Source organism: Misgurnus anguillicaudatus, chromosome 5, assembly GCF_027580225.2.
Source record: "Misgurnus anguillicaudatus chromosome 5, ASM2758022v2, whole genome shotgun sequence".
NCBI lineage: Eukaryota > Metazoa > Chordata > Actinopteri > Cypriniformes > Cobitidae > Misgurnus > Misgurnus anguillicaudatus.
The window spans coordinates 18696047-18721216 of NC_073341.2; the positions used below are offsets into that span (position 1 = coordinate 18696047).

The 25170-nt window shown below is 38.4% G+C and overlaps 2 protein-coding genes across 11 annotated transcripts in view; one reads left to right on the top strand and one right to left on the bottom strand.

Moving 5' to 3' along the window:
• gpat2 (glycerol-3-phosphate acyltransferase 2, mitochondrial) overlaps positions 1-15087 on the top strand; it is a 71880-nt gene extending 56793 nt beyond the window's left edge. For 5 of the 7 annotated variants that reach the window (XM_055167415.2, XM_055167419.2, XM_073867674.1 and 2 more), the window contains 6 exons: positions 1853-1930; positions 6690-6815; positions 10791-10911; positions 11036-11104; positions 14331-14386; positions 14611-15087. In XM_055167415.2, the coding sequence (XP_055023390.2) occupies positions 1853-1930; positions 6690-6815; positions 10791-10911; positions 11036-11104; positions 14331-14386; positions 14611-14727 (567 nt within the window). In that variant the 3' untranslated portion in view covers positions 14728-15087. The remainder of the gene's footprint in view (positions 1-1852; positions 1931-6689; positions 6816-10790; positions 10912-11035; positions 11105-14330; positions 14387-14610) is intronic. The other 2 variants (XM_055167418.2, XM_055167421.2) reach the window with 1 other exon arrangement.
• A 382-nt stretch (positions 15088-15469) lies between these two features.
• Positions 15470-25163, bottom strand: fahd2a (fumarylacetoacetate hydrolase domain containing 2A). Of its 4 annotated transcripts, none has more exons than XM_055167423.2 (8): positions 24966-25163; positions 24228-24429; positions 21617-21833; positions 21310-21369; positions 20239-20401; positions 19330-19438; positions 18979-19066; positions 15470-17102 (listed from the first exon to the last, which is right to left on the bottom strand). In XM_055167423.2, exons 1-8 carry the CDS (start codon positions 25099-25101, stop codon positions 17040-17042), a joined length of 1038 nt encoding a protein of 345 aa, XP_055023398.2. In that variant the 5' UTR covers positions 25102-25163; the 3' UTR covers positions 15470-17039. The 4 variants fall into 4 exon arrangements, with proteins under 4 accessions (XP_055023398.2, XP_055023399.2, XP_055023400.2 ...); XM_055167424.2 differs by having other exon boundaries at positions 24228-24490; positions 24966-25104; XM_055167425.2 differs by having other exon boundaries at positions 24228-24490; positions 24878-25046.
• Between the last annotated feature and the right edge of the window lie 7 nt (positions 25164-25170).

The window sequence follows — 25170 nt, forward strand, 5'->3', positions numbered from 1 at the left end:
GTTCTCACTGTAGTCTCACTCAGGACAGTACATACTGAAACAGATGAAGTATTTACTTATCAGCAGCTAAAAAGTACTTCTGTGTCGTATGCATACTTTTTAAACATACTACATCTGTCATGCTTTAATTGTCATGTGAACCGTATGTTCATCGACCATGCGAAATACATTTCTTGGCTCCCAGTTTTCAGATATTTTTATTGATTCACATTTTTGCTCACCTCATCCAATGCATACTGAGAAATACACTCGCCTAAAGGATTATTAGGAACACCATACTAATACTGTGTTTGAACCTCCGTTCGCCTTCAAAAAATGCCTTAATTCTATGTGGCATTGATTCAACAAGGTGTTGAAAGCATTCTTTTAAAAATGTTGGCCTATTTTGATAGGATAGCATCTTGCAGTTGATGGAGATTTGTGGGATGCACATCCAGGGCACGAAGCTCCCGTTCCACCAAAGATGCTCTATTTGGTTGAGATCTGGTGACTGTGGGGGCCATTTTAGTACAGTGAACTCATTGTCATGTTCAAGAAACCAATTTGAAATGATTCGAGCTTTGTGACATGGTGCATTATCCTGCTGGAAGTAGGCATTAGATGATGGGTACATGGTGGTCATAAAGGGATGGACATGGTCAGAAACAATGCTCAGGTAGGCCGTGGCATTTAAATGATGCCCAATTGGCACTAAGAGGCCTAAAGTGTGCCAAGATCCCCATCCCCACACCATTACACTACCACCACCAGCCTGCACAGTGGTAACAAGGATTGATGGATCCATGTTCTCATTCTGTTTACGCCAAATTCTGACTCTACCATCTGAATGTCTCAACAGAAATCGAGACTCATCAGACCAGGCAACATTTTTTTTTAGTCTTCAACTGTCCAATTTTGAAAATCCCAGTAACTGAGCAGATTGTGAAATACACAGACCGGCCCATCTGGCACCAACAACCACGCCACGCTCAAAATGGCTTAAATCACCTTTCTTTCTCATTCTGACATTCAGTTTGGAGTTCAGGAGATTGTCTTGACCAGGACCACACGCCTAAATGCATTGAAGCAACTGCTATGTGATTGGTTGATTAGATAATTGCATTAATGAGAAATTGAACAGGTGTTCCTAATAATCCTTTAGGTGAGTGTAAGAGATGCTGAACCCAATTGGGAATTTCTCGCATACTGTTTTTGCATACTAAGAACACTATGTATTATGCATACTGATTTTTGTTTAATGTATAGTATGGAAGTAGGCAATTTCGGTCGCAGGGTCAATTTCAGACGTATGTACATACAATACAGAAACAATATATGTAATGTGTGTTTTAAGAGTTGTTGATAACCACGTCCATGAACATGTCAGTCAAGCTTTACATGTCAGCATCTTGTTGGCGGTTCATGGAGGTTATTTTTGCCGCAGTCTTGTTACATGAGATTGGCCTTCGCTACTGCATTCACAATCACACTGGCGCACAGTGGTGATTCATACGGCCCCCTTGCTCTTCAATCTGCCCGAAATTAATTTATTTTTTCATACGTTGGCCAAATTTCTCTTTCTATCCCCCGTCCGATCGATCGGTTGCTCTCCATCTGTTCCATTTATTTTTCTCTCTCGATGTCTCTTAAATCGAATTTCCCATTCAAGGGTTCTTCAGTGGCAGGAATAGCATGTGTAATTATTGCTGGCACATTTTACACTTGCCTCAGCAAATAAACACTTGTAAAGGCGGTGAAATGTCAACAAGAACAAAAACACTACACAACAGCCGAGTGAAACTAATTATCTCTCCTCCTGTCTGTCGCTATTCACTCATGTATCTGTCTCTCCATGCATTTTTCTGTCTCTCAGCCATGTCAGACCGCTCATGGCTTTGCTCTCGACGTGGTGGATTGTCTGGTGCGTTGTGGGGTTCTTGTTATGGAGGAGGTAAGACACACACACTTGTTTGTTAAGTCTGTTTGTGCTCATAAACTGTTTAAGCGAAACTCGATTGCCACGCATCGATTTTTGCCCCTTACCCTGATAACTCTGTGCTGTGAGGGTTTATTGAATATGCACATTTTTGTTTAAGGTCAAACCGTGAGGGAAAATTGAATCCAATATGCTTTTCGTGTGCTTTAGAGCAAGCTTATTTCTGATAGTCATCAGTGTTATGTTTGCACATGTAAATGCTCACCGTGCGTCACCAATGACATGGAAAACTGCAAACAAACATGATTAATTTGCAGGCTAGCGTGTGGCGTGATAAATGACTGTATGCGTAATATACATAATAAACATTGGGAAGACCTCAGAACCCTCTGAGTGTGTCTGACGTGTTAAGGGACTGTAAGTAGGATTTAAAGTGTTTTATTAATCAATATCAATGTATTGATGAACTATAATAGCAGAGAGGGACAAAAAGCACTAACCTACCAACGCGTTTTCATTCAGAACACGTGAACCAGCTGCAACGGACAAGGGGCCCTATCTTGCACCCAGCGCGATTGACTTTGTCAGTGACGCATGTATCATTCGTATTTTGCACCGGCGCACAGCGGGTTTTTCCCTCCACAGACGCACGTCGGCAAACTAGGGAATGAACTTGCGCTCCCTGGGCGGTTCAGCGCAAAAATGGAGGCGTGTTCCGGCGCAAACCATCCCTGATGCTATTTTGCCGTTTCAAAAAACAATTGCGCTACTAACCAAAAAAAACTAGTCTAAAGTCAGTGGCGCATTGCGCGTGGTTCATTATGCTATTTTAAGGGCGCATGCTTGACCATAATGTATAGCGTGCACAGCGCGCACACACTTTGCTTATCTAATCTACACAGATGCAACAAATATTTTTGCAAATCATAAATTGTTACAATAAAAAATATTAACACATGAGATAAGGGAAATCATAGTGGTGAGCATTGTGGTGATAGTTTTTATTTATTGTGTGGCTGCGTTAAAAAATTCTCATGCAAATAACGATTAAAATATTTTCATAAGTTTGTTGTGTGGCTGTATTACGTTTATTTTAAGTAAATAATAATTAAAATGTTTTCATAAGAAACCTTAATGTATATGAACTTGATTTGTAAGTGTACTTTGGGGTTGGACCTTGCTTGCGTTTCTTGGGTCCGATTTCAAAGCCCCCAAACCCTTTCAGCGGTGAGGGTGGACGCAGCGATGTCCTCTGATGGGGTCAGGTCATGTGTAGAGGCAGATCCACCTCCCGTTACACGGCGTGCTCGATATATGCTGGCAAGCTTGGGATTCCCCCGTCTCCTGACATCATTGTAGCGCTTGGCGCAACGATGGGGATGCCAGCTGATGGCTATTTCCTCTCACACCTGTTTAACCGACGCTGATTTGGGCGGGTTTCTTCTATCCCCATACAAAACAACTTCTCTGTCTTTGACGGCTCTTACAAGAACGTGGGTCTCCTCGGCTGTGAACCGCTCCTGGTGTGCGCCTGGTAAATCCGTCATAATAATAGCAACCCGCCATGGAACTTGCGCCCTTGCGTTTAAAGGGAATGTTGGATAGCGTTCTGATTGGTTTATTTGACGTTACGCCCAAACCACACTTATGAATAATGAACCTACTTCAGACCAACCCCTTATTGTTTCGCGCCCGGCGCAAGAGTTATTTCTCCCGCCGGGAAAATAGCAACAGCGCCCAAGATCCGCCCACAAAGTCACTTGCGCTTTGTGCTTCGCACTTGCATTTCAGATCGTTAAAATAGGGCCCAAGGAGATTAGTGATTACATAACAGCTACTGTAGTTGCAACACACATTTGGAAAGGCGAGGTGCTAGAGAGCACTGTTCGTTTGAATGCAAAATACAAATTCACCACCAGATGCGGGTAAATCCTACTTATTGCCCCTTTAAGTGAGCATTTTTATCAGGATCTTATGTTTAGGTTTAATAATTTTACGTTAATGGCAATGAAAAGGTGATCAGTCAAGTCATTGAAATGCCTTATTTTTACAAATGTCACTTTACGCATTCAGTAGTATTTAACAAATTTGACTTTTGTCTTTCGATGCAAAATGCACTTTTTTGGACAAGACGATTGCAAAATCATTAAGGATGTAACTAGACATGTTGCAAATGATGAAAGTAGGGATGCACCAAAAGGAAAATTCTTGGCCGCAGCTGAATAAAATGAAATACTTCCTAATTATTTTGCCAATTTTCTCACAATTGCACAAGTTACATTTTCAGAATGTCATTTTCACTATATTTATTTCACATTATTTAACAATGAATTTTTTTTAACATTCCAGCAGTTTTTTACACCTGGTCACTTCTCTGATCAGATAGCTACAGTATAAGACAGACCTGTTAAAACTGTGAAATTTGAACACATATGTGAGTCTTGGCTAAGCGGATATTAATCCGATCTTCTATTCCCACGCAAAATGCAAATAACCCATTCCTTACTCTGCCTTAAGAAACTTGCACCAACGCTTCTATAGCACTGTATGTTGAGCAGGAGAGTCAAGCCTGAGCAAAGAGAGAGAGAGACAGGAAGACAGGAGATGACAGAGGAAAAAGTGCTTAACAAAGCAGTCTAACAAAAAGCTTATTGTTAATAAATGTTTTATTTCTCGCTTAATATAAGCGTGTTTGTCATTGTAGGACGTTTTTATTACGTACTGCTGACTCTCTTCATCCTAGAGTATCTCGTTCTCCGTACTTGTGCATTTAGCAGACAAATAAGCTACCCAGGATCGCCGCCCCCAATGCTGTATGTTTTCGCGTCTTTCTCTGACACTTTAAAACGCTTTCAGCAACATGTTTGCTGCATTTGCGCGTCTCTCACTCTGCGCTGGTTACATTTGATCGCGTCATCAAAGACCTCATTGTTCTGTAAAATTTATTCGGCCTTTTCACTTGTTCGGACAAACACAAAACTAGGGCTGTCGCACTGAAGAATTTTCCCTTGCGGTGATTTTGCATGGCTCACTAGCACGCTATGCGGTTTAACCGCCTTTATTTACTTAAATAAAATTATTATTTAAATCCAGGACAACGAGGTGCACCGGTGTAGAAGCAGGGTTGGCTACATGTCTTTTTCCCTTATGAGAAAAATATTAACAAGCTATACTACGGCTAAATATATTTTTTGAAAAAAATAAAATAAATTAAAGAACAATTTCTTAACAAGCAGTGTCTTAGAGAAATTAAAATTAGAGAGTATTTATGGATCTGTAAATGTACAAAACGAATGCAATACAGAAGGCAATGAATATTTATTTATGGCATTTTCATTAGTATAAATTAACGTGTATCTGTGAAGTATGAAAACGAATAAATAATTTTTTTGGCTAAATTAAGCTGCATTTTTAGTCAGACTGATTTGTAATAATTTCAGATCAAGCTTAAATGCTATCTTTAACAACTTACATTATATCCCGAGTGTTACTTGGTCGGAAATATGTAGAAATATAGCCAATGCGAGTAAAAGAACAAAAATGTTTAGACAGAAAGAAAAGCCGTTAATTAAGCGCACTTAAGCGAAAACAGTAGAGTCGGCAGATGATCATCAATGTTTATAATGTTTCACGCAGATACTAAAAAATGTTCATATCTAAATGCCCAGGTAACAGTCAAGTGTTCAGTCAGTTAATAATAAAGCCAACGGCGCTATTGGCTGCAACTCCCTCATCCACAGTGCGGACGCTGTAGGTATACCAAAAAACCTATAAAGTTTTTATTTTAAGTGGTTTTAAATTACTCTGTCAAGCGTTAACGTTTATGCCCCATGTGTATAAACCGTCAGGGCTGTAAAATGCAGAATAACCTATTTCCACTCAATAATATAGTTATTACCATCTGCTATATGAAATAAGCTACCATATGCTGAAATCGTTACATTTTTATTAAACTTTTATTACCAATTTATTTTATCGAAAAGTGCTACCCAAACTTCATAAATCACTTTGTTGAATGTTAATCTATTTTCTTTTTTATCTTTTAATTTAAGCGTCCAGCACTAAATGTTATGACAGATTTTTATCCTAGTGATTGGTTGCCGCCCAGCATTTAACCTGGTCCCTTGAAATGTTTTTAATAGCCGACGGCTATTACCATAACACGGGGCAGCCTAGTTTTTTCCAAAGTAAACCTTAATGTAGATTTACCTGAACCTATTTATCTTTTCACCTTACATCCCTTATCCTCTAAATCTTTTATTTGAAATAAGCTCCCCATCTGAAATAACCTTGCTTTTTGGTTAAAGTCACTACGGCCTCATTTTTCCAACCCTAGTTCTTACAATTCAATCTATTCCCAGCGGCTCATATAAGCAGCGTTTTCTAAATTTCTCAATATCAACATTACAAGACAAAACTGAATTCACCGAGACGTGGCCAAAATACTGCTTTTGCTCCATTGCTCAGAACCCGGCAGCCTTTTAGACAGAATCCAATAGCGGAAAATAGGGTGTCATCAGCATCGCTCTGACCGCTCCGTCTCTGTCCATTTCTGTTCAAGTGCCTCCATAGTTTCCAGCTCAACAATTCACATCGCAAACAGCCAAAGAGGTGAAAGTTGACTGATTTGTTTCATCATTTTCTCTGATGATGTTTAGAGCACAGCTATTTTTGTTGATCTGTGGATAAGAGGTCATTTCAGCCCCAAATGGATTATTTGCCTTTTTTTGAGCTTGGCTTTAAAGATGTGATGTGAATCTGTTTGTGTGTGTAGGTTCATAAGGACACCCCAGTGTGTGACTTCATGAAGAAACAGGGTGTGTTATCATGGAAAGCCTCAGATAATCCTGACCTAAGCAGTGATTCAGACTGTGAGGAACCAGATACACGGTCTTATAAGGTACAAATATCAACCATACAGACCCTTATACTCTATATACTGTATTATATGCTTTCTTGTAGCTCAACTGCATGAGCATGGCTCAACGCCAAGGTCATAGGTTCGATTGCCAGGGACAGTATGTAATCATAAAAACGTGACCCTGAAATCCAATCTAAAGTCTGATAATCTGAGATGAGCAGCATCGAAGTTCAATTTCAATGATTGATTTCACAGTCAATATTAAACATATCAAGGTTATATTTTTTACCAAATGCCCTTAACATGTTGATTTCATATAAAAAAAGTAAATCATAAAAAATTACTTAAGCCGGGATCTTTTTTTTTGAAAATGTCCAATATCCAAAGTAAAAAGCATCCGTTCTTGAAGTAAAGCTCTGTATGCACTTTGGCACGTCTCGGTATCTGTGCACTGAATACAGCACAAAGATGGAAAAACAGTGGAAGGCAAAGTCAATAAGGTGTGTGTTTGAGAAGAGAGGCTGACGTCTGTGAATCTGAGATGGATCAAAACCACAATCGAACATTTCTGCAGCAAGACGACTGTTCAGAGCACTGCTTGAAAAGTTTTGAGTTCACTGGGTTTCCTTATTGAACTGTTGGGCTTTTTCCTTACATTTTAACTTGAATGATATTCTAGTTCTTCCTGAAGCATCAATGTTTTATTATTTTTCACAATTGTTCAAAATCTGTAACCCTAAACGAATGGCTCAGTTCCAGGAGGAACCAAAACATTACAGATTTGGGAGGTCTTTCTTATTAACCTTATTTATATGGCTGTGCCAGATACTGGATACATCCAAAATGTGTAGTGTTTGGGAATAAGCAAAACACCTAAGGGTTAAACTTTGGCTTAAAGCAAGTGGCTCTATGTAATTTATATTTAGGGCTGGACAATATGGCCAACATTTCTATAGCCAATATAGGGGTGAGCGGGGCACAAACTAACGCGGGGTTAATTGTAACGCAGCTAATTTACATATTTATACAAGGCCGAGCGATTGCTTTTGGTCATTTTCTCTTACTGTCAGAAGATGATCTCCTGTGAATTTGTAAAAAGTTTTGATGTGTTTTGGTTAATATTGAACAAAGAGTGTTTTGGGGGAATGAAGGTAAATTTCCTCATCTTATGTTTTTTCGATTTCTGAGTCACCAAATTCAACCTTAAATTATTTAAATCACTGTCTTGTTACCTAACACATAACACCATTTTGAAACATGTCAGCAACTTTTAGTAACTGATAGGTGGGATTGAAAACATTTTTACACAGCGCGATGAGTTGTAACATAGCGTTACAACTAAGCCTCCAGTATACAATGATAATGAAATGAAAACAATGTTAATACTATTCATCGAAATGATAACTGTTAATACAATATCAGGAGAAAAAAACTCAAAATTATGAACTTTTTGCCTTAATTGTGCAGCTCTTTAAAAAAATATATTTAAATGCATTGATGCATAATACATGGATGGTTAGGGGAAGGATCATGAATGGATAAATGTGTGGATATATATCTATTATAGGCAGATATATAAACAATATTCACCTTTAGTATATAGACAGAATTTTATTGAATTATTTGTGTTTAAACCAAATTGTCTAGCAGGTGTTAACAAACCCTCTGTTTGTTACAATTAAGCCCATCTATGGGGTAAGTTGTAACATTTGCACTCATGTCGCTTTCGGTGTAATTGTACGATAATGGTAGGTCCTAAAAACAAACTTTAAGTGTTCATTTGTAGCAGAGAGGTGTATGTTGATTGTGTAAAAAAAAGATTAATCTAACGTAAATATTTTTTGAATGATAGAGCCAAAGTCAAAAAGCATTAGGTTGTGCCCCGCTCTCCCGTACTCATAAATTTTGTTTGATGCTGTTTAAATCCGATAATGGTATGAATGTTAAAAAAGCCCTTTTTCAATTTGTGTTGCATTACATCTCCCGTTCTCCCTCCCCATATGGTGTCACCATTGGAAGCTGTGACTTGATGCAAACTAACACTGCACCTCCTTCTTGTACTTCTGATTTGACATGAGGTACAGATGAGCTATTTAAATCTGAACAGTCATTGCATTTTCTTTGCCGTCCCGCAGAGTGTGGCTCATGGTTGCTTATCTTAGAAAGACGCCATAGGAGCGCGCTTTTGGAAGAAAGAAGCACCTTGACACGTGTTTAAAACATACATTTTAGATGTGACGTGAACGGCCACAGGACGCTGTAATGTGTATCAAAATAGCGGAAATGTGTTTAGAAACCATTTCACCGTTTTTGAAAAAATATATTTTGAATTATTGTCCAGTCCTAGGAATAGATTGTAATAGAGACATGAGAGTGGTCTCTTCCCTTTATACCTGTCCAGTTCAAAATTGCAATGGGTCACCTAACAAGCTGTGGGTTGGGACACCCCAACAAAGTAGCACAGACTGTGAAGGCTGTGGTAATTCTGGAACCATTTACTGGAATTACCTGCTTTTTGTCATGTTAGGATCACAAGAACTGAGAATGATTTTAGTTCAGGAATGGATTTTGGCATTTTTAAATTAGCTCCTTTGGAGCAGGGTTATAATTTTACGTTCACACCAGACACAGAAGAGGCGGCAGAAATGCACTATTTCCGTGTGGTGGGACGATTGAACATTTTGACTTTACTCGCGTCAGTGAAATTCTAGTCATTTGAGATTCACGTGTAAATTTGTGGCATGGGAGGGGCTAAATGTATGAAGATGTCTCGTGTAGCGATGATGATTGTCCTCCATTGTTGTTTTGTTTTTCTGCCTCCGCTCGCTTCCTGTAATCACGTCACTGCTAGAGAAAGCTCCTGATTGGTTATCGCGGCATGAAAATCCGCTGAAGTTCTGATTTTTCAATGCTCAATTCGCGCCACGACCAAAATGTATTTTCAACACATTCTAACTGACCCACTGATGTCACATGGACCACTTTGATGATGTTTTTATTACCTTTCTGGACATGGACAGTATACCGTACGTAGATTTTCAATGGAGGGTCAGAAAGCTCTCGGACTAAATATAAAACATCTTAAACTGTGTTCCGAAGATGAACGAAGGTCTTACAGGTTTGGAACAACATGAGGGTGAGCATTTTTGGGTGAACTTACCCTTTAACATGTAAATCACTTGCGCTTCCGCATCTGGTGTGAACGTTGCGCACCCAGCACAACTTGAACTATATTTGTGACGCTAGTGCATGTTTATTGGTCTCAAAGTTGACCTGAAACAAGTAGCACATCTGTTTTGCTCCTGCAAGAGGTGAGATAACTTTTTGTATCCATAGGTAATGAAAAGTAGTTGGTATTTAGGACTCCAAACAGGAAACGAAGAGCTAGCGACTGCTGGGATACAAAACAGGGCTCGCTTACCAGTTTTACAGAAAGCTTGCCCACGACAGATGGATTCATGATGAATTATGACCCATATCTAAAAAAAATTACATATTGGAATGAGAGATGCAAAAATACAAGATAAACGGTCTCTTGATTTTGTCGTTTGCTTGCTTCGTCACTTTTGTTTTATTTCCTGTCCATTGATCCGACTCTCAGACAAGCGCCACTGCCATTTTAATATGCCGAATCGATCAAAAAAGGCAACGGTTACTTGCTTTAGTTGACCTTTCAGCACACTGAAAAACTGAGTCAGATGATGTTTAAAACCTGCCCGACATTGTACTTAGTGGCTGAGGCAGGGAAACACCCTGGACAGGTGACCTTTCCCAAACGGGGCTACGAACGTCTCTGGACTCAAACCAGAGACCTTCGTTCTGTGAGGCTAAGATTGTATTTAGAGTAGGACTCATTTATAGATAAAGAATTGAAAATAAAGCATGCTGTGTGAATATGACCGAAAATAACCCTTTTACGGTCTAATTAATAATAATAACAGCATACTTGGCATACTAGGTTTTCTCACTGTCCTCCACCCTTCTGTTCTCCATTCTTCTCTCTCTGCTTTCTAGTTGAGTCAGCCGTCTCAGTGCCCAGAGCTGCTGTTTTTTCTCTCTAGTTTACTGAGCGTCCAACTGCGAGCTTTGTGCTGGACTTTAGAAAGCCTTCATTATCTCCCCTTACCTACCACAGGTTAGTGCAGAATCTCACACACAAACTCTGATTTCTGTCCACGGTAAGCGTGCCTAAACAGCACGGCCGTTACTATTCATGCCCGAGCGTGAGGTGTTTATAATTTAAAAATTGTTTATCTTAGAAACGGCTTGTGTGAGCCAACTGCACGCTCACTTGAAGAACCGAGCTCAGCTGGACAAAGTGCACTACGGTAAGAGACAAACACACACAGTGCCCTGCATTTTTCTACTCCCCATCAGGTGGACATCTATAAAGTTGTGTCATATTTACAGGAGTTATTTATTGTTTAGGAAATAAGCCTATATTCACAAACTCACTCACTTTACAGTTTAGTAAGGTGTGAAATACTGCCGTGTTATATTTCAACACATCCTCTTTCCCTGTAAATCAGGTTTATTGCAGATTGTGCCCACTTTACAAAATTTGATGTTGTTTGTTTGTTGCAGGGCTGTTGGCTTTTGCAATATATAGAAGGGTTTTTTATTTCCTATTGATCATGACATCAGTAGTTCATAAAATAATAGTGATGTAATATCCAGACACGACGTGCAGTCAATCCAAGAGGCATTTCAGGTGTCCACAGCCGTCTCCAGATTTGCACTCCTTCGAGTGCTTAAAGAGATACTCCAGCCAAGTATCAAAATTACCCCGTGATTTACTCACTCTCTAGCAATCTAAAATACATATGTCCATCATCTTTCAGATTTGGAGTTATTTTAGTAAATGTCTTTGGTTTTCCAAGCTTTATAATGGTAGAAAACAGGGATCAGGGAACAATTGACTTTAAACACCAAACACGTGCATCCGTCCTTCACAGAGGTAATCCACACGGGTCTAATGGGTTAATAACCCACCTTCTGTGGGTAACCAAAAAATATCCAGATTTCAAACTTTATAAACTGAAATAACTAGCTTCTGGTAATAACGCCATCTTGGGCTCATGCAAGAGTTTTAGCGTAGTGAGTGTTCGTCGCCATTGGTACGTTGCGTGGAGTCATTACCTGAAGTTAATTATTATAGTATATACAATTTTAAATATGGATATTTTTTTCAGTATCACATTAATTACCCCAAAAGACCTTTATTAACCCCTTGGAGCTGTGTGGATTACTTCTGCGCAGTGGCGGCTCATGGCTTCTTTTCTGAGGAGGCACGAATGCGAAACCCGTCAAAACATTGTCGTGTGTGTGAATTGTCATGTCAAAATACATGCCTGCTACAGACAGTAGCAGACTTTTAATGATGAAATAGAACGGTTTTGACTGAAATTTCGACATATGCGGCTGCCCCGAGAATTTTCGGGTGTTTGTTGTTTCATCTCCCACCTCTATAATGGGTGTATAGGTGCACTGGAACAAACCTGTTCACTGATATGCTCACACAAAAATCGCTGCAAAAGATGCTTTCCAACAGGTGTTTTAGCATTCGTTGTAAACTTGTGGACCTAATTTTCCAAACGCCTCACACCCGACATTCTTCCACTAAGAGCTTGAATTAAAGACACTCCAGCCCAGTTGGTGGTGATAATCCGCCTTTGCCAATTGCAAGAATACAAACGTTCCCGGTGGGGAGTAATACCGTACCTCACAGCACATCTAATACAAGTCAATGGAGTTGGACAAAACTACAATAAAACCTGTTGGAATACGTCCCTTGCAGCGATTTTTGTGTGAGCACATCAGTGAACACCCCTGACCACTCGCTGAGTTTCACATCTTTGTAAACGAAAGTTTAATGCATTTTAAGAAGGATTGTTTCAGTGCACCTATAAACCTTTTTAGAGGTGGGAGGTAAAACAACAAACACCCGAAAATTCTCGGGGCAGCCGCATATGTCGAAATTTCAGTCAAAACCGATCTATTTCATCATAAACAATCTGAAAACAGGGCTTTAAGTGTAAAATACCCAAATTGTCCTTTAAAGTCAGAAGTTGTTTCCTGATTCCTGTTTTTTCCATTATAAGCTTGGAAAGCAAGGACAATTACTAAAATAACTCAAAATATAAATAGTGTTTGGATAAAAGATGATTGACATATGCATGTCATCATGGGGTAATTTTTTTAAATATTTGGCTGGAATATCACTTTTAAGGGCACCTATTTCATTGCTAAAAACAACGTTATTTTGTGTATTTGGTATAATACAATGTGTTTGTGTGGTTTATGGTTCAAAAAACACATTATTTTCACATACCGTACATTTTTTAAAGCTCCAGATTTCACTCTCTTCCCGAAACGCACAGATTTTAAAAGCTCTGTGTCCCTAAAAGGCTAGCTAATCTGTACGATGTGATTGGCCCGAATACCTTTGACATCAGCCGGAAATGTGACGCTCCATACCATGTTTGAAAGATTCACTCACAATGCAATGCTAACAGGAGTTAACTTACAGGTTGTGAGTCAAAGCGGGAGGAATTATGATAATGTCGGTCTTGTCTACATCACCAATCCCAGGAAGTAAACTGTTGCCTACAATCAGTGTTTTTGTTGTAGTCCAAGAAAAGAGATTTACGTTGGAGACGATAACTCGCGTCATCGTAACGTATACTAATAGACACCTACACACCAAAGGAAGTGTAAAATCGTGAATCGGACCATTGGTGCTCTTTAATTCAGACAACCGATGCGAAAACTGATATTAGTCTTGTCCAAAGAACTGGAGGTTTTTGCATCAAAAGTCTTGTTAGAAGAGCAATGAAATGACTAAAGTGACATTTGTAAAAATAAGGCATTTCAATTACTGACTAATAACCTTTTCATTGCCATTAAAGTGAAATTGCTCAACCTAAACAGAGCCTGTTAAAAAAAATGCATTTGCATGTCACATGCACTTAGATGATTTTGCAATTTAATATACAATTTCGTGCTACAGACATTAACCTTTTAAGCGTCACCCCACCTTATTGAGTTAAATCTACACTCTTGGAGCTTTCAAACAATATACAGTTTGTCATGATTAGATAAGAATTCATATGCAAACATTGAAGTAAATGTAGTCGCCCTGCTGGTGGGACAGTGACATTTAGCAGAAAATAAATTTTTTGAGGCACACTCTCTTCATAAATGAATCAATTACTCTCCCTACATAATTTATTTTATAAAACACTGTTGAAATGTCTATTATGGAGGCTTAGATCTTTCCAACGATATATAGTTTGTAGTGATAGATTAAAATTTACATCAACAATATTAATGCAAACTTAGGTGTCCCGTATTCGGGACGGGACGCTTAACTGTTTAAAGGCATCCTGTTCCTAATCCTGCTGTTGATTTTAAGAGACTTTCATTTTTTGTGTTACTGTCTATAGTTTGTAACTTTACCTGCCGATCAAACTGTGTTATTAAATAAAACTTAGACAAAAGTACTTGCGATCACTCGGTAGGTGTGTGTATATAACATGTGTGAATGTTTTACAGAAAGCTCATCTATTGACTTGGTGAGAATGGCTCTTCGTACCTTCATTGATCTCGGGGTAAGTGATTTTCAGCTGACTGTATGCAGTGATTTACTGCAAATATATACCCACACAAACTCAGTGGCTTTTCTGTCAGTCCATAATACAGAAGCCATACATAAAACTGCAAGCCAGGATAAATGGGCCACGGTGAAGTGTAGCATGTAGCAGGTGTTGTAATAAAAGATGGTTAATTTGCCCTCTCGGTACTAAACAATGTGCCTGTGCTGTTTTTTCTACAGGTGTTGACTGAAGACAGACAGGGGGGAGATGTGTATCTAGACATCAGTCCTCTATTCGCACAGTGTGAGAACAAAGAAAAGCTCAAGCAGTTTTTCTCACAGTTTCTCTATAACTAGAAGAGTAAATGAGATATCGCTCTCAGATGGGACAGAACCTGAGGCGTTTCTGAATCATTCTGTTCAGTTTATATCCAATTCAGGTTTTTGCCTGTAAGTATACATAGAGTTTGTCATGTTGTTGTTGGTTAAGTTGTTCTTTAAAGCATAGAATTGTTTCGATAATGGCTGTTTGGCTGGAAATATTAGTTAATAAGAGCAGGCTAAAAGTATGTTTACTGTATGATTCATTGAATCGTTTCATTTAATATGGTTCTTTTGTTTAACTAAATATGCTCAGTACAAGTTTTTCATTAGCCCATTTGCATTGTTTTGATGCCTCAACTTTCAATATAGTGCTGTACATGTGCATAAACACTGCATTGTCTTCATTACAATCATTTTATACATTAGAAATTAATCCTTACATATATTCATACAATGACACAATAATATAAAAATCCCCATTCATGCATGTTTATTTGAAAAAAGCTAACTGGCGGCTGGTGCTTGTTACACAGAAGTGCTGAATAAGCTCTCCGGAGATCGACCCACAGACCCGCCACACACGCGGCTATCAATAACTCAGAGCATGCATAGATAGGTGCCTACAGATGAACACGACGGACGAATGGAAAAATAATGGGGTGATTAAGGAGAGACAGGATGGGTTGAGGGATAACAGAGCTATTTCCTGCGGTCAGGGATCTCACTTGATATTCAACACTTTTACCCTTGAAATAAGTACTGGGCGTCTAAGTAGTTCGTTGAGTAAGCAGATTTATTTCTATATTGGTTAGCAATAATCATCTCGGTTATAAGAATTTCGAATGGCAGTGTAATTTAATATAAAAGTGGTCATTTCTGGTAAACAAGGATATCTGTAAAGCTTAAAAAATGATAATAAAGATAACGTACATTGTATAGGTAAATAATGCCATCTACTGGAGAACATGATTGTGTTTTGTATAGCACTTTTCTTCAACCTTTTTCAGGCAAAGGACCCGGTAATGCAGTGGTTATCAAACTTTTCGGCCCCCTTTGTGTGGGGTGCATACCCCCTTTGTGTAAGGTGCATCATTTCGCGCCATAACAACATTAAACAAGCTCAAACTTGAAATTTGAATTAAACAAAACATATTAAATAATACAATGTAGTCTTGTTATTGTTAGCTATATTTTTCTGAGCTATATCTCCCACCCCCCATAGGGGTCCAGCACACTAGTTTGGGAACCACTGCCTGAATAGATAGAAAGGTAGAAGTGGAACCCGCAGTAAATGTATCAATTCAGACTAGAGGAGGTTATAATGTTACAAAGATATTCAAATAATATTTTTTTTGAATACGCAGTCACATTGTTAACATACTACATAACATTTCAAATTTACTGAATGGTTTTTAATGTGGGAACCTTCATTTTAATCACATTTTTATTATTGGCCTATTTATGCCTTTTGGTTCATTTTTCAATTTTTTAAATTGAAAATTCCAACAATATTTGGAGGACCCCTGGTAATACCACTACTCTGTTAAAGACCTATGCTGTAGTGTGTAAGACCATCGGTTAAAACGCTACATTGACGTGGAAAAACAGACATGAAATATTGTAAGTTTGGGTCCGATTCTGTCAACAGATGAATCATCATAGATGCAAAAGAATAATGCATTATAAAAATACAGTAACAGAAGCTGATAAGAGCATGCTGCATGCTTTAAAATAGCTAATTTCATAGAATGCTTATCATCATCATCACATTTTGGCAATTAAAAAAAAATTATAATTACAGATATCATTAAATTAAGGCACTTAAGACAATGTTAAAGGAATACTCCAGCTAAATATCAAAATTTTCCCTTAAGCAATCCGAGATACACATGTCCATCATCCTTCAGACGAACACACCCGGAGCCATTCAAGTAAATGTCCTTGCTCCTCCGAGCCCACAACAGTAGAAAACAGGACTCCGGGAACAACTTTTACTTTAAATAAGTGCATCCATCCCTCACAGAAGTAATCCACATGGCTCCAAGGGGTTAATTTGCAGGTAATCACCCCAATTTGTAAGAAACATGCCCATATTTTAAAAGCTATAAACTATAATAACTAGCTTCCGGTAACAGCGGCACCCTGATTTATGTTTTCTACTCTTATAAGCTTGGAAGAGCAAGGACATTCACCAAAACAACTCCAAATGTGTTCCTCCGAAGGAAGATGGACGTGTATCTCGGATTGCCTGAAGGTGGGTAAATCAGGGGGTAATTTTGATATTTGGCTGGAGTATCCCTTTAAGGCACTTGAGTCGATGTAACAAAACTCTTGACATCTTTCAGTTATACCACTGTGTTCCTTATAGAGCCGATCCTGTCAACCTGACACTCCACAACATCTCCTCTCTTTAGAAACACATCATTGAAGAATAATTATTACAACCTACTTTTCTTTAAATCAAATCGGTTTATTGGTGTTACTTTTAAAACAATTTATTCACTGAATTCGGTAAAAAAATAATTTTTGCATTCGCATATGCATTTATTTAAAGTGACGTATGCGTTCAAAGCAGTGGCAGCCGGTGACTTCTTTTTTCGAGGGCGCACGATGCAAAGTTCATCACAACATGTATGTAGCCCGTCATGTGTGTGGTTCGTAATTTCAAAATATGTGTTTGCCGCGTCAAGTGAACCTGCGTCACGTGACTTGTCAAAATAAATGCCTGCTGCAGACGCGTCTAAAGAGTTTATGATAAAAGAGACGCTCGCGTTTGCCAGATACTCACATAATGTCATGCGTAATCAGAGTTTACTGTTAAGAGTGTCTTGCGTGTATTTTGTGAACGTGAGCGTCTCGTTTATCATGAATTGTTTTGACGCATGTGCAGCGGGCGCTTGTTTTGACAAGGCGCGTGACGCACATGGTTCACATGACGCAACAAACACATATGTATGACATTCACAGTTATTTTGAATTAGCGCCCCTTGGATGAGCAGTCACGAGCCGCCCCTGGTTCAGAGTACATTATTAGTGTTCTGTGTTCCCTGACGATTAAACCAATGTCCTTGAAGTTGCTAGCAGCACACAATTAAACAAGTAAACTACAGCAAACTAATTACATCTGTTTGGAGATGTGGGTATATATCATGTCATATATATTTCATAATGTTTTGCCAAGAGCATCCCAGACAATAAAAACGATAGTGGTTGTATCCAGTGGGGCATGCTAATTTAACGGTGTCTAAAAATGCAACAGTTTTTAAATAAGTTAACACTTCTCTGTTGTGTAAATTGTATTTATAATCACACAGGATTGTCAGAGTCGAGATAATATTCGGTGTAAATGATGTGTGATATGGTGCCAGCTGTTCTCATGGGCATGACTACTACAAATACAGTACACGTATCGGGTATTACATGAATGGAATAATGAAGTTTCTCTTTTCTAATTAGAAAAACTTTTAATCAGGAATATTCAACCTGTACATGTAAGTACCCTCTCAGTCAACTCATGGACCTCCAGTAAAAGTCAGATTTTTAATACACTTAATGTAAGAACATTAAATTACATTTTTAATTGGATAACACCTAAAGCAATTCAAAAGTTAACTCAAATTTCTAAGAAAGTAAGATTTTTAATGCATCTCTGAATTATATTATGTATAGACTCCAGGATCTTAAATCTTGAGGTTCTAGAAATTATAGATAGCGCAGTTCTTTTATTTCTCTGTATATACATTATTAAAGAAGTTTCTGCAGCACCTATAACCTGGTTTATTTATAGCTTAACTATATTATATAGAATTGTCTACAGCTGAAAAGTGTGGTTAGATAATATAACACTTTTTAGTACAAGCACCTGGGTTGAGCTCCGAGACTAAAAACGCCAAACAGTTGAAGATGATGTAGAAATATAAAGGTTAAATTGTATCTCTGCACCCTTCTGTTTGCCTCAGTAAATCAGTTTGCACTGAAAAAAGAAACCTTAATTTCTGTATCTAGTGTAAATACTGGCATTACAGTGACATCAGCATGGCCATCACAGCAGTTTTTTTCTGGATTAAAGCTATACTTTCATTATGTTAGCATTAATCACATTGGTCTGATTGTTTGAACAGAATCAAGGGAACTAAAGTCAGTCTTCACCCGTGCAGCAAAACAAAGATTTCAGGAAAGGTTGTTAAAGGGTGTCAACAGATTGCCAGGTGCAGTGATTGTGCATTGTGACGTTAACCCAGCAATGTTGAAATATACATTGTATTTTCCAACAGAATAGCTCACCTTTAGAAACACAGGGGGATTTCTGAAGACCCCCACACCTGGAGGTGTTCCAGTCAAAAACACATCACCGGGACAAAGGGTTACAAACCTGACAGTGAAAAATAGCTGTGAGATGTCGAAAAACTAAATAAAAGTAAAGACGCAAGCAAAAAAAAAATGTATTGCGTTATTGGAATAATGGTATGTTCAAATTGCACATTTCGGCCTAACCCACAAAACATCATGTGATAAATATTTAAAAATAAATGCATTTTATAATGTATAATAAACTTTTAATAAATAGTAATAACTAAAAAAAAAAAACATTCACTGACTTTAACAGAAATTTCAAACAAGAGTCAGTCTGCTTACTGTGAGACCCAAGCCACCAGCTTCTGTGTATGAAAGATCATTTGATTGGTGTTACTGTCCTGAACCACGGCACCATTCACCAGGCAGCGGATACCCAGGTTATGAACATCTGTATAAATATGTGCTATTTTAGTCAATCTGCCTTTTTCACAACACCACCTTCGTTCACACCTGTTATTTTAAAGGGGTCATGAACTGAGAAATCAAGGTTTCCTGATTTTTTTACACAAAAGGTCACAGTACTATGAAAAATTTCCTTTTTAGTCCAAAAACAGGTGTGATTAAAAACAAGCTGCAAAAACATGCCTTTATCTCAGATTTTGTCTCAGTATGATGTCATAGTGTGACAAAAGATCACCTCTGTAAGAGATCAATGCCTAAAACAATATTTTCTTGTTTGCCCCGCCCACCAATCCATGCATGTAATGGGGAGACGCATGGATTACTCGATAGAGATGTCTGTGAGCATTACAAGTCATTGTGCAATCTCTTTGCATTGCCTTCCTTGTGATCCTAATATAGGTAAGCATAGATGATGTTTCAGATCGTGTCCATAGAAGACACTTTTTGCTTATGTGCTTCATAATACTGTGCATTCATTTAAAAACAAGACACAGTTGAATGCAGCTTTTTAAAGGGACTGAAAATAAAAGATGATGCAGTTTTACCATGTTTATCATATTATTGCTTTTTCTGTTACATGTTGTTAAACTCTTTCCCCGCCATTGACGAGTTAACTCGTCGATTAAAAGGAAACGCTTCCCTGCCAATGACAATGTTTTCAGCAATCCGTATTTCCGCTATTATCCACCTGTACAAATCTTTCTAACATTATAGGTGGCCTTCAGAGGACATTATAAAATGTTAAAAACTGCAGTTCATGACACCTTTAAAGTATAATTCACTTACCTTTTAGTTCTTCAGTGGTGACAAGCACTGGCCCGAGTGGACAGAATGTGTCAAATGTTTTTCCCAGCAGCCACTGCTTTCCATTGCGTTTCATCTGCCAATCACGAGCGCTTACATCATTAGCTACAGTAAAACCTGCAACATAGGACAGGGCGTCTTCTTCCTGAGAGAAAAGACATTTACTTGTGATGATGCCAGCTGAGTATCATATTATGTTTTTAACTTTCAGGTAACTGGGTTTCAAAATTTGTTTTAAAGGAACTAGCCCACCTTTTGGGACTTTGGCTTGTTCGCCGTGTCCCCCAGAGTCCAGGGATACCCTTGTCGTCTCCGTGCGTCCCGTGGCTCTGTCTGGCGCACCCACCCCTAGCGTGGCTTTCAAAAAGACTAAAAGTAAATGGCTCCAGCTAGCATACTGCTCCCAATAAGTGACAAAATAAAATTTTCTTATTCATACGTTGTGATTTCAGGTCATATGAGACACAGCCATCCTTTAAACGTATACATACTGGGAACTATATTCTCAGAAGTAGCAGCAAGTAGCAGTGCTTCGCCTTCTGAGAATATAGAATGTATAGGGTTAAAAGATGGCTGTGTCTCATATGACCTTGTTATTTGTACACACTGTGACTATACAAATCACAACATATAAATAGGAAAATGTCGGCATTATTTTATCACTTATTGGGAGCAGTATGCTAGCTGGAGCCATTTACTTCCAGTCTTTGTGCTAAGTTAGGCTAGCGGTGGGTGCGTCAGACAGAGCCACGGCACACACGGAGACGACAAAGGTATGAATGGACTTATCTTACTCTGGGAGATACGGTGAACAAGCCCAAGTCCCAAAAAGTCGGCATGTTCCTTCAAGACATATGGTAATTTGTCTATGGATCTGTTTTATTGCTTAATGATAGACTGATTGCTTAGAAATAAAACTTCATTTTGTTTAGTCATTTATTGTTTCTTTCTTAAATTTTGTAAAATGTCTTCCAAATTCTCTTCCATATATACTGTAGCAACTTGTTCAAACCAAATATCAATGGACATAAATTACATATGCTCTTAAATTACCTTAATGTGCTTTCCTTTTTGTCCAATCACAAAGGCCAGCTCCACCTCCCAGTCCACTTCCTGTAAATATATACACATTCAGGTTAAATAACTATGTTTGTCTACAACATAGTGTAGTGTGTAGTATTTAAAATATTATACTATTTGAAAGTCAGGCAATGGTGCAGAAATTACATGGTCAACATGGTTAACATGGTCTGATGTAAGAGATCTGTCATTTAAGCTAATATCAGTTTATTCTGCAGTATCTTGTGTCATTATTGGTTAAACTGATCTGTATGAAACTGTATTAGGTTTCAGTGCTCACCGTACTCTCTTCTGGTAAGATTATATCATCATAAGGACCGGTGATAGTGGAGGGGAACTTGCTGAAAATAATGGGCTCGGTAGGAATCGGGGCATTCTGCTCTAGGCAGTGGTCTCTGTAATTCATACCGACACACACGACCTTCTCCGGACCGGTGACCGGGGAGAGCAGTTTGATATCTGGTCGTGATACCACACATTGACCGCTGGCCAAAGCCCTAAAAGAAATACAAACATAAATATGCGATGCGTCTGTTTCACCCAAGTGGGCAACCTTCCGGAAGTGACTGTGATTTATCAACTGACGCCAAAAGGTAGTGAATCCTATACTGGGACCCCACCCCCATGTTAAAAAAACAAACTTTACAGCAGAAATAAATGTATGTACAAAAAGTGTTTTTGATCTATAATATTACCAATTTTGCCTTTCATGTCAACTGTGAGGGGGTTGAATTTTTTTTTAGTGCTGGGCAAAGATTAATCGCGATTAATCGCATACAAAACAAAATTGATCATTGGCACAATACATGAGCGTGCGCTGCGTCCAACCACCATGCATAAATATATACACACACATTCATGTATGTATTTAAGAAACATTTACATGTTTATATATATTTATTTATATTTTTATATAATCTATATTAAATATAAATAAAAAAAATTATATATAAATAAAACAATTCTGAAATGAATACATAAATGTGTGTGTGTGGTTAAATATACATAATAATTAGACACAGCACACGCACACACATCACGCAAAAAATCACTTTTATTTTGTATGCGATTATTCTTTGCCCAGCACTATTTTTTGTCCGTTTATATTATATTTAGGCTTAAAGCCGAGTGAATTGTCACTGCTGTCACTAACGTCGAGCTAGGCGGGCTTGGTTTCAGCAACCAGTCACCTTAGGTCCACCCGTGTCCCACCTTTTTGATTTTTGCTGCGAGTGATGCACTGCCAAGATGGCGACGGCAGACTCCGCCTACGTTGGGCTTCAAAATGCTCTTCACAAAACTACGGATGACGTCACAGACACTACGCCCATATTTTTTTACAGTTTATGGTTTACATTGCTGTCCTCACTACACTGTATTTTAGGAACTGGAACACATGCATACTAAACAACAGAACATAAATCCTATTCCTAGGATTTATTGTAGGTTCCTATTATCTGGGGAGTGCTCCAGGTCAGATCAATTCTGCAACCACGACTAGCGATCACAGACGTGTATGGGGGTGCGGACATGACAAAATCTCATTGCTACATGGGTGAATGATGGATATGATTGGTTACAGTCATTCCATATTCAAGGATGTGAACAGTCCCAACTGACCATACCTCAAGAAGAAAGAAAGAAATCCAAACTGATAAGGCGTGATCATAGCTTTACTGGATGTCAGATCACAGCCAAAGATACTAGGATGAAATGAGTCCCTGTTTCAGTTACAAGGATCAAATGAAGTAGTTCCTTCACCATTTAAGTAGATATAAGCTGTATAGCATGGCTAGAAAATAGCTAGTGGTTTTAATTCCAACATTGCCACCAAGTGGTACTCCGATGAGATTATATTTAGGAGATTACAGTAGGTCATTTTCCTTACTGGTATATATTTATATATGAACATATAAATATATTTTTATATTGTGTATGCTTGCTGTGGTTTGCCTAATTATTTTGGTCAATAAATGCTTAGTTTTGTCCATTTGGTATCATTAGGGCTGGAAATGGGAATGCAAAGGGAGGGAGTACGGGGAGTGAATTCAAACTGGTTCAATTCTTCTAAATAGTGGAATTGAAAATAAATTATATTTAAACAACTTAATAGGATTTAAAAATGACTCCCCATTAAAAGCTTTTTTATTGCAACTATTGTTTTAATGCATCATAAAGCTAGTCACATGAGACTTCACAGTGGCACTGTAAGACTAATGTATCAGTTTTATTTCAGATTTATCACTCTTATTTAAAATATCTATAACTAAATATACATTTTTACACTTTACAAAATTTTTCTGTAACTCCTGAGTTTGTGTGTGACTTAAAGGTGCAGTGTGTAAATTTTAGCGGCATCTAATGGTGAGGTGGTGAATTGCAACCAACGGCTCAGTCCACTGCTTACCCCACGCTTTTGAAACACATAGAGAAGCTACTGTAACCAACACCGGACAAACATGTCATCGTTGGAAACAACTTAGTAAAAAAAGTTTGTCTGTTAAGGGCTTCTGTAGAAACATCCCGGCCCAAAATGGCGACTTCCATGAAAGGGACCACGGGTGTATGTAGATAAAATGTATCATTCTAAGGTAATAAACACATAACGGTTCATTATGAAAGGTCTTTATACACCCCTGATAATATAGTTTTGTATATTATTTTGCATTTCTGTCAAGAGATCCTTCTTAAAATTACACACTGCACCTTTAACGTAACCATTGTAAAGTTATTAGTTATTTAAAAACCCATCCGAGAAGTATCCTAAAAATTTCCCCTTTATTTACATTCACACTATGTGCTGACTATTACTGTTTTTATCACATGACTGTACTGTTTGCGGCCTCACATGTTTGAGGTTTTGTGGTGTGCACACTGTGCAATTCTCATACCTCTTAGCGCAGTCCATTCCCCTTTTCCCCATCTCTAGAAACTCTCTCATAGTTGAAGGTATTGAGGGGTCAAAAGCTTTCAGATCAATGACCCCCTGACCTTCTGCTTGCTCCACCCCGACTCTGACACGTCCCACATCTCCTACATGGCAGAACTGGACGAGTCTCATGGTGTCTGAGCTTGTGCTTCTGATGATGGTGCCTGTAGAGAAATTAGCATTGAATCTCCTCAATCTGAGCAGTGAGCCAGACAGCAATCTCATCTATTGAGAGACATGGAGAAAAGGAGAGAGAGGTGGACGGATATGAGCAGAGACAAACTTAGTGGACAAACATAGTAGGTGCAGAGTTACAGCAGATAAGCAGGCAGAAACAGAGAAGGTAAATGTGTAGGACACAAACAACATTTGATCCAATTACAATTTATTAACACAGATAGACAGAGAATAAAAAGCCCTCAACCTACGCTTCAGCAGTTTTTTATCATTTTTATTGAGTTATAGTCAGCAGTAGCTGAATAACTGATTGCTTAGGACATTATGTTTATCAAGATATCATGCTTGCAAGGCAATGTAGATAAGAAATCAAGTGTCTGATACACTGATTGTATAGTTTCTTGCAATAACACCACTCTTAAAATGCAACCCTACCTGTTATCGGTGCAAAGCACAGGATTTTGCGCACAAATCATATACAGTTGAAAATAACTATTTGTGTGAAGTGCAATGTATCACTCACTGCAACCATGCCAAAATAATCCGACTAGAAATGACACAATTTGTACTTTGATCCATACACAGCGGACAGCCGCACACTCTTCAGTCACACTTATCACGTGACTTCCCGTTTTGCACTTGTAGTTCATGCACACCATTTACCGAATGCAACTGTCAATTGTAATGTGGTATTTTGGATTAGCTTCTGCAGCGCACTCATTCGATAA